General features: G+C 41.4%; 1 protein-coding gene across 1 annotated transcript in view; it reads left to right on the top strand.

Moving 5' to 3' along the window:
* Positions 1 to 15,467, top strand: part of adgrv1 (adhesion G protein-coupled receptor V1) — a 415,446-nt gene that overhangs the window by 173,258 nt on the left and 226,721 nt on the right. The window contains exons 63-70 of the mRNA XM_060907086.1: positions 838 to 1,023; positions 3,695 to 3,930; positions 4,100 to 4,248; positions 7,837 to 8,035; positions 9,824 to 10,043; positions 10,694 to 10,933; positions 12,711 to 12,860; positions 13,182 to 13,658. Coding sequence (XP_060763069.1) covers positions 838 to 1,023; positions 3,695 to 3,930; positions 4,100 to 4,248; positions 7,837 to 8,035; positions 9,824 to 10,043; positions 10,694 to 10,933; positions 12,711 to 12,860; positions 13,182 to 13,658 — 1,857 coding nt within the window. The remainder of the gene's footprint in view (positions 1 to 837; positions 1,024 to 3,694; positions 3,931 to 4,099; positions 4,249 to 7,836; positions 8,036 to 9,823; positions 10,044 to 10,693; positions 10,934 to 12,710; positions 12,861 to 13,181; positions 13,659 to 15,467) is intronic.

Below are 15,467 nucleotides of genomic sequence, written 5' to 3'. Positions count from 1 at the left end.
GACACGTGTCTGCTTTTAATGCAGTGTCTCCTGAGGGCCTGAAGATCACAGGCATCCAATGTCAGTTTTCAGCCTTGTCTCTTGCATACAGAGATTTCTCCAGATTCTCTGAATCTTTTAATGATATTATGTGCCATGGATGATGTGAGCCCCAAATTCTTTGCAATTTTACATTGAGGAATGTTATTCTTAAATTGTTGCACTGTTTGCCCACACAGTCTTTCACAGAGCGATGAACCCCTCCCCATCTTTACTTCTGAGAGACTCCGCCTCTCTGGAATGCTCTTTTTATACCCAATCATGTTACTAACCTACTGCCAATTAACTACTTTTTTTTTTGGCATTACACAACTTTTTCAGTCTTTTGTTGCCCCTGTCCCAACTTTTCTGAAACGTGTTGCTGACATCAAATTCAAAATGAGCATATATTTTTTCAAAAAACAATAAAATTTCTCAGTTTCAACATTTGATATGTTGTCTCTGTACTATTTTAAATGAAATATATGGTTTCCATTATTTGCGACTCTTCACATTCTATTTTTATTTATGTTTTACATAGCGTTGCAACTTTTTTGGAATTGGGATTATACACATTTTATGCAAGTTAAAGCTCTGAGTCCTAATATACAGTAGAATTTATATTCTCGTACAAATATGTATATGTTAAATTATTTTTCATTCTAAGTCGTAAGACGCTATTAGATTTGATTTTTGTATGTACTATGGAAACACGTCATTGCAGGTTAATTACAAAAACATACAGAAATTTGAAGCAAGGTGCTACATACTGTATGTGTTTCTGGATCATTTTTTGTTTTGCCTTCTTTTCTGTTTCAGGCTGTGGATGATGATATTCCAGAGGAAAAGCGTGTGTATGAGCTGAGTCTTACCTCACTAACTCCCGGTGCAGACATCAGCCTCAGTCGACAGCGCGCTACCATCACCATGGCAGCCAGTGACCTGCCTTATGGCCTCTTCTCCTTCACCCGGTCGTCACTCAGTGTAACAGAAGATGACAGATCAGTAAGTTACTTTTTTATCAAGTGACAATCTAATGTACAACCACTCTACATGGCGATGAACTGCTATAAACAAGAGTAACAGCAGATTTACATCCAATGATTCGCTGACATTGTATTATGTTTTTCTTTTTTTCATCTTCCATATCCCATCATGGTAGCTGCGGGGTCTTAAAAAAGTCTTAAATTTAATATTCCAAAATTAAGGCCTTAAAAAGTCTTAAATTGCTTTGCTCAAGTCTTAATTTTTTTAAACAAAGGTCTTAAATTTACTCATACTATTCTACAATGTGAAAACATGGGTTTTGCGTAACATCAGTGAATTTCTTGGAGTATGCGCAAAGAAAGAAACAATATTGGTACATTTTCGCGCTGGCGCAATCGTCGGAGTCCGTGGTGGAGAGGAGACTCTGCGAATCGCAGCATGGGGAAGTGTCGTTTTAATCAGCAGTGGCTTTCAGATGAAAGATATCATGATTGGGTGAGGGAGGTTCCTCGAAGTGACGTTGAAGCAAGATGCTGTGTTTGTTGAAAGCCCTTCAAGTTGTCCACTATAGGTCATTTCGCTTTAGAGTCTCACGTGAAGAGCTCAAAGCACATTGCATCTGCCCTCCACCGCCACCAGCCCATCGCTCAGTTCTGCACGGTTCAATCTCCGAATGCACCTGGAGTTGGCACTAGCACCACTGTCGAACGTCAGCAGCATCAGCCAAGCCAGACATCATCGGCAAGGCTAGCAACAACACAAGGGCCGAGCAGTGGCATGATGGGTGTCGGTGGAACCCCGACACTTCGGGCAGAGGTGCTCTGGATTTTAAAAACAATTATGGAACACCACTCATACAGCTCGAATGAGGGCATAAGCGAACTCTTTAAGGCTATGTTCCCAGACTCGGAAGTCGCTACAACATTCTCCTGTGGAAAAAACAAAATGTCTTACATAACAAAATTCGGTCTTGCTTGTCTTGAATGTGAAGATTCGACAAGCAATGCACATAATGACTTTTAAGTATATAACTTTTATAATAAAAGTATTTTTACTTGAAACATTTGTCATTATTGGGAATTTGATCTGGTGTTCTACGACCGCATAATGGGTGCGATGTAGGTCTTAATTCTCATTTAAGTGATCTTAAAAAGGTCTTAAAGTTTTAAATTTATGGTGGTCAAACCTGGGGAAACCCTGATATAACACATCTGAATAACATTGAGGTTGTACTATCAGTCTTGAAAACATTTCCATGCTCTGCGGATATACAGTAGTTCTCATAAAATACATGCCTTTACCTCTGATATCTGTTCCAGCATCAGGAGAGATCCAAAGAAATGAAGATGGCTTGTCTATAGGACTCTCCCTTGAGCTTTGTACCACATAATCAACTCGTGCAATGAATGCATCAAATACATCGAGGATATTACACGGTTGCACGAAGATATGAAGTTTATCTTCAAGTGATATATTTTTCAACATGAGAAGATAAACTTCATATCTTGACGCCAATGTGTAATGTTCTTTATATTATATGGACACATCCACACACACAAAAAAATATGCAAGTTAATCAAAAAAATTCTAATTTTGAACCAGTTCACCATTTGGACAACGCGCGTCTAGTCAGTGGGAAAACACCGGGAGTGACATCATCAGAGTGAAATATCAGGAATTATTATACGTACAGGACACTTTTTCGATGGAATAAAAATGTGTTCTATTCCCTTATAGCGGGTTTCATTCATTTGGTTTGAAAGCATGCAATATTGTGAGCATATCGCTTATCCTACATGTATTATATCACTCTACCCAATGGAGAATGAGCGTTCAATATGGTTGATTATTGCATGGTTGTCAAGACAACATGAAATCACACGTCGGAGATGTAAAACTTCCGTGCTAGCGAGCGACTGGGACAATTTGTAAACAAATATGGCTGCCAGGTTTGCTTTATTAAATACAGAAGATTTTGAAAGTGAAAGATGCGTTGAACACCCGAAAGGAATTTGTATGTATAATAATAATAATATTGGCTGGCTTTTTTTCGTGGTATATCAGATCTATTCCATTCAGCTACTCTTCTTCGACTCATTCAGTATCATGAATGGAATATATCTGATATACTGTACCACTCAACGCCAACCAATATTATTAAATATGTCACTCAGATCCGCGAAGTATTTCGTCTGAAAAATGCGAGTTTTTCAACACGAGAAGATAAACTTCATATCTTCAAGCCAGTGTGTGATTTTCTTTTTATTATATCGACACATTCACAAACAAAAAGTATCCAATTTTATCAAAACAATTAATCAATTTCCTCACGAGTGACATATAGAGATTTATGTCCCGGTTTTGGTTCTCCATGTCCCGGATGGAGCTTGTATGAAAAATATGAGTGGCGTATTTCCCAGTACAACACTCGTGTCCATATAATGTATAAACAGATAAAAATGCTATTTACTCATCTAATATTTATGAGATTTCACCCAAACCCCTCAGGTTAATAATGTGTCCATTATAACCCCAACTCCTATTACAATTGTGCCACCTTACACCAGGTTACCTTCCCAGATGCTCATGAAAATATTGAAACTATATCGTGCACTGCAAATTTATTCCTTAGCATCGTGTTTCAGCGAATCTGATCCTTGTTTCTAATGTTTGTGTTTTTTTCCTCCAGGTGAACATCACAGTGGTACGCTCCATGGGGCTGCTGGGCAGCGTGTGGGTGAGTTACCACACAGAGGGCCACACTGCAGTGAGTGGGCTGGACTTTGAGCAGGCATCAGGCAGGCTACTGTTCGGCCCAGGCCACAGCGCCGGAGTCATTACGCTGAACATAGTGGATGATTTACTAGCAGAGACACCTGAGCACTTCTACCTTAACATCACCCAGGTGCAACTCCTCAATGACAGGTAGAGTAACAAAAAGCTTGGAATCGCTTCAGTACAGCATGAAAGAAAGTGATAAAAATCAACATTATATCTTCAGGCATGGCTGTTTGCTTTAGATATTCAAAAGAGCCAACTGTCTATTGCGTATGATCATTGTGGGCTTTTTTTTTATCTTCTTCCCTTTCCATAGTACACTCAACTTTACCATAGGAGAGCACGGTCTCCAAATAGACCAGCCTCCAGCCATAGGCAATATCTCCTCAATCATGATTGTCATTCAGAAGAATGATAATGTTGAGGGCATCCTGGAATTTGACCCTTCCTACATTAACATTACTGGTATGCACATATATTACTCACTTACCTCAGTTTACAAGTGGAAATCAGTTTAAAATTCAGACTTTGAGATTTAAATCAGCCACCTAAGACAGGCAGACAGGAATGCAAGTAGAATTTTTAGTTTATATCCTGTGTGTGAGGTGGCCTGGGAAAAGCCTTCAGATGGTACGAATTTGACATTTTCTATTACAACCCCAATTCCAAAAAAGTTGGGATGCTGTCTCATCTCATCTTATTATCTCTAGCCGCTTTATCCTGTTCTACAGGGTCGCAGGCAAGCTGGAGCCTATCCCAGCTGACTACGGGCGAAAGGCGGGGTACACCCTGGACAAGTCGCCAGGTCAACACAGGGCTGACACATAGACACAGACAACCATTCATACTCACATTCACACCTACGGTCAATTTAGAGTCACCAGTTAACCTAACCTGCATGTCTTTCGACTGTGGGGGAAACCGGAGCACCCGGAGGAAACCCACGCGGAGAACATGCAAACTCCGCACAGAAAGGCCCTCGCCGGCCACTGGGCTCGAACCCAGACCTTCTTGCTGTGAGGCGACAGCAATAACCATTGGGTACTGTATGTCATATGAGTAAAATAAACTTCTTGTATGCTTTATTTTCTCTTTATACAGTGTCAGCTAACCACTACACCACCGTGCCGCCCAGTTGGGACACTGTGTAAAACATAAATAAAAACAGAATGTGAAGATTTGCAAATCATGGAAACCCTATATTTTATTGAAAATAGTACAAAGACAACATATCAAATGTTGAAACGGAGAAATTTTATTGTTTTTCGAAAAATATATGCTCATTTTGGGGCGGCACGGTGGTGTAGTGGTTAGCGCTGTCGCCTCACAGCAAGAAGGTCCTGGGTTTGAGCCCTGGGGCCGGCGAGGGCCTTTCTGTGTGGAGTTTGCATGTTCTCCCCGTGTCCGCGTGGGTTTCCTCCGGGTGCTCCGGTTTCCCCCACAGTCCAAAGACATGCAGGTTAGGTTAACTGGTGACTCTAAATTGACCGTAGGTGTGAATGTGAGTGTGAATGGTTGTCTGTGTCTATGTGTCAGCCCTGTGATGACCTGGCGACTTGTCCAGGGTGTACCCCGCCTTTCGCCCGTAGTCAGCTGGGATAGGCTCCAGCTTGCCTGCGACCCTGTAGAAGGATAAAGCGGCTAGAGATAATGAGATGAGATGAGATGAGATATGCTCATTTTGAATTTGATGTCAGAAACACATTTCAGAAAAGCTGGGACAGGGCAACAAAAGACTGAAAAACTTGTGTAATGCAAAAAAAAAAAAGGTTAATGGGCAATAACAGGTCAGTAACATGATCAGGTATGAAAAGAGCATGCCAAAGAGGTGGAGTCTTTCAGAAGTAAAGATGGGGCGGGGTTCACCGCTCTGTGAAAGACTGTGTGGGCAAACAGAGCAACAATTTAAGAATAATGTTCCTCAATGTAAAATGGCAAAGAATTTGGGGATCACATCATTTATGGTACATAATATCATTAAAAGATTCAGAGAATCTGGAGAAATCTCTGTATGCAGGAGACAAGGCAAAAAACCAACACTGGATGCCTGTGATCTTCAGGCCCTCAGAAGCCACTGCATTAAAAGCAGACACGTGTCTGTAGTGGAAATCACTGTATGGGCTCAGGAACACTTCAGAAAACCATCGTCTGTGAAAACAGTTCATTACTGCAACCACAAATGCAAGTGAAACCAGATATAAACAATATCCAGAAACACCGCCACCTTCTCTGGGCCCGAGCTCTTTTACGATGGACTGAGGTGAAGTAGAAAATTGTCCCGAAGTCTGATGAATCAAAAGTAGAAATTCTTTTTAGAAATCATGGACACCACGTCCTCCAGGCTAAAGAGGAGAGGGACCATCCGGCTTGCTATCAGTACACAGTTCAAAAGCCAACATCTGTGATGGCATGAGGGGGCATTAGTGCACATGACATGGGTAGCTTGTACATCTGGGAAGGCATCATTAATGCTGAATGATATCGACATATTTCAGAGCAATACGCTGCCATCCAGACAAAATCTTTTTCAGGGAAGGCCTTCCTTCTTTCAGCAAGACAATGCCAAACCACTTTCTACACTTATTAAAACTGCATAGCTCTATCGTAAAAGAGTCAGGGTGCTAAACTGGCCTGCCTGCAGTCCAGACCTGTCTTCCATTTAACACATTTGGTGCATTAAGAAGCGCAAAACATGACAAAGGAGACTCCAAACTATTGAGCAACTGAAATTGTATATTAGGCAAGAATGAGACAACATTTCTCTTTCAAAACTACAGCAATTGGTCTCCTCAGTGCCCAAACATTTACAGAGTGTTGTTAAAAGTAGAGGTGATGCAACACAGTGGTAAACATGGCCCTGCCCCAACTTTTCTGAAATGTGTTGCTGACATCAAATTTGAAATGAGTATATATATTTCAAAAAACAATAAAATGTTCTCAGTTTCAACATTTGATATGTTGTCTTTGTACTATTTTCAATGAAATATAGGGTTTCCATGAGTTTGCAAATGATTGCATTCTGTTTTTATTGATAGTTAACATAGCATCCCAACTTTTTTGGAATTGGGATTGTATTTTTAAACTGGAAAATGGCAGAAAATTGCATTTAATGTTCTACTTCTATTACGGAGCATCACAGACAACCAGGATCTGATTATAAACTGAATTGATTGTACTTACATGTCCATTTCTCTATGTAACATGGTTGTCCAACAACTTGAGCAAAGCCTGAGATGTACTGTGTGAGGAAATCACATTTACCTCGCATGGTTTTCGCCATCTATAAGCAGATTAACTGCATTTACTGGTGTATTTCTGAAACCAGCTCCTGACCCAGTGTATTCTCTTCAGAAATCTATCTGTCTTTTTGCTGTTTGCCAGAATTCACAGCAATGCCAGACAGATTTTTCCAGACCACCCACATTCATTTGTTCAGTTCACACCTCTGAGGTTGCCAGGCTTGTCTTGACTTAAACTCTCAAGGAAATTAATTTTTCAGTTCCTCCTTTAAAACAAGTACTTAAATTTGAACTACATAAAAAGAGCCAGTGGAAAATGCACACGAGTAAATTGCAATACAATGTTGGAGGAGGGTGGCACGGTGGTGTAGTGGTTAGCGCTGTCACCTCACAGCAAGAAGGTCTGGGTTCGAGCCCCGTGGCCGGCGAGGGCCTTTCTGTGTGGAGTTTGCATGTTCTCCCCGTGTCCGCGTGGGTTTCCTCCGGGTGCTCCGGTTTCCCCCACAGTCCAAAGACATACAGGTTAGGTTAACTGGTGACTCTAAATTGACCGTAGGTGTGAATGTGAGTGTGAATGGTTGTCTGTGTCTATGTGTCAGCCCTGTGATGACCTGGCGACTTGTCCAGGGTGTACCCCGCCTTTCGCCCGTAGTCAGCTGGGATAGGCTCCAGCTTGCCTGCGACCCTGTAGAACAGGATAAAGCGGCGAGAGATAATGAGATGAGATGTTGGAGGAAATCAAAACAAAATCAGGTTTTTAGCAGTAAGATTAAAATGATATATGACACATGATCTATGATATGACTGGTTTTAGTTGCGGAGGATGTTGGCACTTTGTCTATCCCTGTCCTGAGGAGAGTGGGCACGTACGGGCAGGTCAGCGTCGACTACATATCCAGAAGTTTGACTGCACAGTCTGTCTCCGATTACATTCTACCTAACGGCACTATAACCTTCAGGCATGGCCAGAATGTCAGCTACATTAATGTCTCCATAGTGGATGATCTGGACAGGTGAGTGAGGTTTGGAGCCTTCACGTGTCAGTCAATTCAACATTGTGAATTATTATACATGCAGGACACTCTTTCGATGGAATAAAAACATGTGTTCTATTCCCTTCTAGTAGGTTTCATTCACTTGGTTCGATAGCATGCGATATTGTTAGCATATCGCTTATCCTACGTGTATTACGTCACTCTACCCAATGGAGAATGAGCGTTGAATATGGTGTACGATATTGCATGGTTGTCAAGGCAACATGACGTCACACATCGGAGCTGATGCGAATATCCGATGAGAAAGTTTTCTGCTGCGCATGCACAGAAGCATTTCTTTGTTCGCCGGCAGCGCTCGCAGTCAACTGACGCGGTGAATTGAAAATGCCCTAAGATACGTATTACACGTAAAAAACTTCCGCACTAGCGAGTGACTGTGACAATTTGTAAACAAACATGGCCTCCAGATTTGTTCCATCAAATGTGTATGTATTATAATAATAATAATAATAATAATAATAATAATATTGGTTGGCTTTTTTTCATGGTATATCAGATATATTCCATTCAGCTCCTCGTCTTCGACTCTTTCAATATCATGCTAGCTGAATGGAATATAATTGATATACCATGAAAAAAAGCCAGCCAGTATTATTTAAATATTTGTTATATTGCGTGGAATTTCAGGGACGGATCCAGACCGATGCACGTGCATCGGTCAGAAATGGGGCGTTTGTTTACTTTACCGCTAGCTGGCTACATGGGCTATAACCACGCTCAACCAACAGACCAATGGTTCAGGATCCGACCACCTGTGGTAAAGCCTAGGTCACAACCGGACGTACGATTTTTTGGCCGTGCGATTTTTGGCGTTTCCCAAATCGCTGCGTTTTTTTTTTGTTCGTGGAGAAAGACGCACGTTGGCCGTAAGTTTGTCTTGCAACCTGAAAAAAACATAAGCACCTATAGAGTTTGTTTGACATGACAAAGAACCTCTGTGGCCGGTCTGCGGCCAGTCTACGGCTCAAAAATCAGCACGTCACACGCGCGCCCTCCGTGCGTTTCTTTCGTTTTTTGCACGTAGACCGGCCGTAGGAGCACGTACGGCCGGTTGTGACCGAGGCATAAGCCGTGATGCTTACCTGACCTAATTACCTGTATTATCATGATATTATTATGTATTATGTATTATATATTAGCAGTCATCCCATTCACAAAGTGTGAGTGTTCAGTATCAGCTCTCCGCAGGCTCAAGATATCCCGTTCCATCCAGTTGTTAGATATTGTAATATGTATGTGTACATATGTTCCTGGTGGATACTTGTAGAATAATGAAGTAGTTGTGCCAAGTCTTTTGTAGATTTTCTTATTTCTGTGGTAAAAACACTCGTGTTAGTCACCAGCTCTAGTCTAGTTTGTCAGTAGTGTTTTTTTTTTCTCACAGAAAACTTTTACAATTCATATGATCTTGTTACATTGCTATTAAATGTGATTTATGTATGCAATTTAAAAAAAGCATTGCTCAAACAGTATGATATTAATAAACGAAGCATCGTCGTACATGGTGTGCTGACCTGATAATGTATATTAGCATATCTTCAAAACAAAAATCCATATCGATCTAGTAAAATTAGTGAAAATATTTCTGCAAATGTGCATCTGTCTGTTTCTTGAGCTGGATCCGTCCCTGGATTTAAATTTTGAATATCCTGTTCACTTCAAATGGTTGTGATACTTTGTGTTTTATTTGAATGTGAACACAAATAAAATCAGATGAACTGAAGTTACTCCCATAAATTTTCACAGGGAATATAATGAGGTGTTTGAAATCCAGCTCACCGCGGCCTCAGGAGGAGCAGTACTGGGCACCCGACTTGTTGCTCAGATTACCATTGCTAAAAGCGACTCACCCAGCGGGATGGTCCGATTTGTCAATCAAAGTGTGATCTCCATCCCAAACCCTGACAGCACACTGAGGCTCAGCCTCGTTCTGGAGCGCTTCGGGGGGGTGGTGGGTGATGCCACGGTGAGCAGCAGCATCGAGATAATGACCTCATAGCATCATAATGTGCACACTTCACAAGTATTCCTCATATGGGGAAATGGTTTTTAAAGCCTTCCATTGAATGTTTTCACTGCTTTCTACATTCAGCAATGTGATAATGGGGGTCAGGGATTGGACAGCTGACCGAGAAGAGATGGATGACCTGTCAAGTTAATGAAAGGGGAAGCTGAGTGTTGGATACCACAGTGTTGGCTTTATGTAGGAAATATACTGATTTAAAGCTCTAATTATGTAACTTGCTGGACTAGGCGATATTTTCAGTCGTGTAACCACAGATGTGTTTGAATATCAATAATTCCTCCATCGTAATGAATAATATGCATATTCTTCAGAAAGCACAGCGCTTCCGATGGATTATTTTGGGATTTCCTGAATAAAACTTGAACACATTTTATCAATATTAGCAGTATTTTGTATAATCAGTAATATTACTGATTAATTTTGTCATTAAAATGATAACAAATTGTTCTATATGACTTGAATACTGGTTTAAAACCAAAACTTCAGATGAAATGCGTTTATCATTTACAACTTTACAGTTATCTAGTTGTTACTTGTTTTGTCTCTTCAGACAGTAATCTGAATTGCGAAATATTATTGTTCTCTCTCAGATAACGTGGAATATCCTGGGACCCAACACAAACGAAGTATTGCCGTCTGTAAACACGGATTTTGGTGAACCTGTGAATGGATCATTCCATTTCAGAGATGGAGAAGGGGGGACACGGAGCATCGAGCTCCAGATTCTGCCCCATGGTGAGGTGGAAGTGGCGGAAACGTTTATAATTAGACTCAGCCACTTGTTTGGAGACATGGATGTTGACCCCAGAGCAGGATCTGTCACACTGCAGGTATGTTATTGTTACACTACTGACAGTGCACAGTGTTAATTGTGTTATTGTTAGGATGAAATATAATTTAATTTGTTCCTGATAGAAATAATCCCAAAACTGGTATCCTGTAGAGAGTGGGCATTCAAGTCAAGTCAATTTTGTAAAGATCCAGCTGCATGAAATTCCTTGCTTACAGTCCAGAAAGTCAACTAAGGTCAGGGGTTCAAGCCCCAGCACTGCCAAGCTGCCACTGTTAGACCTTAAACCCTCTCTGCTCCAGGGGGACTGGATCATGGCTGCCCCTGCACTCTGAGCCCAGCTTCCGAACAAGCTGGGATCTGTAAAAGAAATAATTTCACTGTGCTGTAAAGTATATGTGACAGATAAAGGCTTCTTCTTCTCTTCTAACACACATCAATTTGATATTATTATTTTTTGTTTCACAGTGGCATTTCACATTTTCATTTGAAGAATAAAAACATACTTCACTGTCCAGTTGGCTTTAAACATGATCAGTAATGACTACGCTAATCCAACCAGAGAGGATAAACTAAATTGAACAACAACAAAAAAAAAAATCGATGGAAGTCTGATGAGCTGACTTCAGCTAATTACTGTCAAAATCTCATCTCATCTCATTATCTCTAGCCGCTTTATCCTGTTCTACAGGGTTGCAGGCAAGCTGGAGCCTATCCCAGCTGACTACGGGCGAAAGGCGGGGTACACCCTGGACAAGTCGCCAGGTCATCACAGGGCTGACAAATAGACACAGACAACCATTCACACTCACATTCACACCTACGATCAATTTAGAGTCACCAGTTAACCTAACCTGCATGTCTTTGGACTGTGGGGGAAACCGGAGCACCCGGAGGAAACCCACGCAGACACGGGGAGAACATGCAAACTCCACACAGAAAGGCCCTCGCCAGCCACGGGGCTCGAACCCGGACCTTCTTGCTGTGAGGCGACAGCGCTAACCACTACACCACCGTGCTGCCCTGTCAAAATCTTATATATATATACACGCAGCCCTAATATTTAACAGTTATTCCACAAAATCGAGCCGTACATGAGCTGATAGCCGACGAGGCGCGTAACGCCGAGTAGGCTATAAGTCATGTATGACAAGATTGAGTGGAATAACTTCACTGGATTTTGAGAAACAGAGCATTTTTATTTTTTGCAACACTGATAAATAAAAACTTCATACAAAATGTCCGACAAAATCATTTCTGCTTAGAACGTAAACAAACCAGCGAAATGACAGGAGCAATTTGTGAAAATATGCGCTAATAATAATTCTTGAAAAATAAAAAAAGATATGTTCTTACCATGAAATACTTTCATTACATATTTTGTTGCTTTTTTTTATTTTTTGTTTTTTTTTTCCAGTAGAGTTTTTATTTCGTCCTCAGTTGGTTCAATAACACAGTCCGACATTTTGTTTTCTTCTTTTTTTGACATTTGGTAAACCAACTTAAAGGTGCATTTCTGCCACCAACTGGGCTGGAGTGTGGAACAGGAGATCTGGGAGGGGGGGACTATATTCTTTTAGCTAGTTCTGTTTCTTTTAAATACTTGATAATAAAGTGATATATCTGACTTGATGCGCTCCGCCATTTTATTTTATTTTTCTCTATTCACGGAATATGAGCTGATATCCTAGTAGTAGAGTAGCCAATCAGAGCGCGCGATTGCTCATATCCAGTGAATGTGGTAGATTATATGGATCTCAGACTTCATTTTGCACACTACATAATGAATTCTTGTCCTTTTTGTGTGCATTTGACAGATTGCAAAGTTCGGCGACCCAAATGGCATAGTGCAGTTCACTGAGCAGGATCTGAGAGAACGTATTTATAGTGAACCTGCAGACCATGAAGGTCCCCTTAACATTTCCCTCCTTATCACACGCAGAGAAGGAGTCATGGGAAACATCACTGTAAGGACAATGCACACTCACACAGCTCTTTTCCAATAATCGATCTCATTCCCTTTGTCATACCAAGGACATTTTATGGTGTTACAGTAGACATTATATGTCGGACTTTGTTAATAGCAAGTCGGTGTATTAGTAGTGACCCATTTGAAAGAGTACGGTATATGACCATATAAGTCCTAATAGTGTCTGGAATAAGAAATACCATTAATAGAAATGTCAGTATGACATAGATAATGAAAATTGTATTGGATTTTATGGAATATGTTCAAATAAACAGTAAGGAAATTGTTTACTACACCTAGCCCTATTGATTTTCCTCAGGTGTTCTGGGAGATCCTCAGTGACGCAGACACAACAGGTGACTTTCTCACCCTCCATGGCTCAGCTACTATACTGGCTGGTCAGCGACTAGCAGAGATCGTCCTTACCCTGCTGCCTGACCCTGTGCCCGAGCTGGAGGAGGTCTACACAGTCCGCCTGAGCTCAGTGGAGGGTGGTGCTGAACTTGATGCCAACCGCAGCAGTGTCCGCCTCCGGGTCCGTGCCAACGATGAGCCACACGGAGTGTTTGCCCTTTTCAGTGATCAGCAGAAGCTGCTTGTGAATGCCACTGACCTCAGCAGGTACCTGGCACTGAACATTAGCAGGCTGGCTGGGACATTTGGTAGTGTCAGTGTTGGATACCAGATCAGTTATCCTACTCCTGGCCAAAGCTTCACTGAGGACAGATCTACTGGGAGCATCGTGGTGAAGGATGGAGAGAACTCTGCCAGTACCACCGTGCCAGTGAGCACACAGGTTTGTTAAGCATATATTTGGACGGTTTTGTTTTAGTGTACATGCTTTTCATTTCAATGCACATTTTAGACAAACTCTTTGGAGAAAATCTTATTATAATGGTGCAGTGGAAAAAAAAAAGAAAAGGGATCGAACTAGAATGTTAGTGTCTCGTGGAAAATCATATAGATTAAAAGTGTAGCTTTAAAAGAAGAGTGCAGTGTAAAGATGAGAAAAAAGATCAAATGATGTTTATCCAATCTTCAGCTGTCTCATTTTGGTGAATCTGTGCCCACTGTAAGCTTAAATTTCTGTTCTTGCGTAACAAGAGTAAACACTGATGTGGTCTTCTGCTGCTGTAGCCAGTCCACCTCAAGGTTCAATGCATTTTGAAATGCTTTTCTGCTCACTGCGTTTGTAAAGAGTGACTGAGTTACCGTCGCCTTCCTGTCAGTCAGCTTGAACCAGTCCGACCATTCTCCTCTGACCTCTCTCATCAACAAGCCATTCCTGCTACCAGAACAGCCACAAAGGAAATATTACAAAGTTAGTTTCAGAAATATTCAGTCCAGCCCATCTACAGTGGATATAAAAAGTCTACAGTACACACCCCGTTAAAATAATTGGTTTTTCTGATGTAAAAAAATGAGACCACGATAAATAATTTCAAAACTTTTCCCACTTTTAATGTGACCTATAACCTGTACAATTCAATTGAAAAACAAACAAATCTGTTCGGGGGAAAACAAAAAATAAAAACGTACAATAAGCTGGTTGCATAAGTGTGCACACCCTTAAACTAATACTTTGTTGAAGCACCTTTTGATTTAATTACAGCATTCAGTCTTTTTGGGTTCACACCTGCCATCAATTAAAATGACTCTGATTAACCCCAAATAAAGTTCAGACATTTACTCAGTTGCCTCCTCCAGCAAAAGCCAGGGTTCACAGAGAGCTTACAAAGCGTCACAGGGATCTCATTGTTGAAAAGTATCAGTCAGGAGAAGGGGACAAAGATATGTCCACAGCATTAGATATACCATGGAGCACAGTGAAGACCGTCATCAAGAAATGGAGAAAATATAGGATAACAGTGACATTACCGAGAACTGGACGTCCCCTCCAAAACTGATGAAAAGACAAGACGCAAACTGGTCAGGGAGGCTGCACGGTGGTGTAGTGGTTAGCGCTGTCGCCTCACAGCAAGAAGGTCCGGGTTCGAGGTCCGTGGCCGGTGAGGGCCTTTCTGTGCGGAGTTTGCATGTTCTCCCCGTGTCCGCGTGGGTTTCCTCCGGGTGCTCCGGTTTCCCCCACAGTCCAAAGACATGCAGGTTAGGTTAACTGGTGACTCTAAATTGACCGTAGGTGTGAATGTGAGTGTGAATGGTTGTCTGTGTCTATGTGTCAGCCCTGTGATGACCTGGCGACTTGTCCAGGGTGTACCCCGCCTTTCGCCCGTAGTCAGCTGGGATAGGCTCCAGCTTGCCTGCGACCCTGTAGAACAGGATAAAGCGGCTACAGATAATGAGATGAGGTTATAGGTCACATTAAAGGCGGGAAAAGTTTTGAAATTATTTATCGTGGTCTCATTTTTTTTTTACATCAGAAAAACCGATCATTTTAACGGGGTGTGTACACTTTTTATATCCACTGTAGCACTAACAATCATGTCATGTTTAAAGTCACTGAGTTCAGAGTTTTCCCCCATTCTGATATTTGATATAAATGTTAACTGAGAGTCTTGATCTGTATTTGCATGATGTGTTGCTGTCACGTGATTGGCTGATTAGATAACTGATTGAAACCAGGAAGGAACTGCTGTGTGCTTCA

This window comes from Neoarius graeffei, chromosome 24 (assembly GCF_027579695.1).
Source record: "Neoarius graeffei isolate fNeoGra1 chromosome 24, fNeoGra1.pri, whole genome shotgun sequence".
NCBI classification, from domain to species: Eukaryota; Metazoa; Chordata; class Actinopteri; order Siluriformes; family Ariidae; genus Neoarius; species Neoarius graeffei.
The sequence above is the reverse complement of the archived record's forward strand: the minus strand, read 5'-3'. Positions and strand labels throughout refer to the sequence as shown.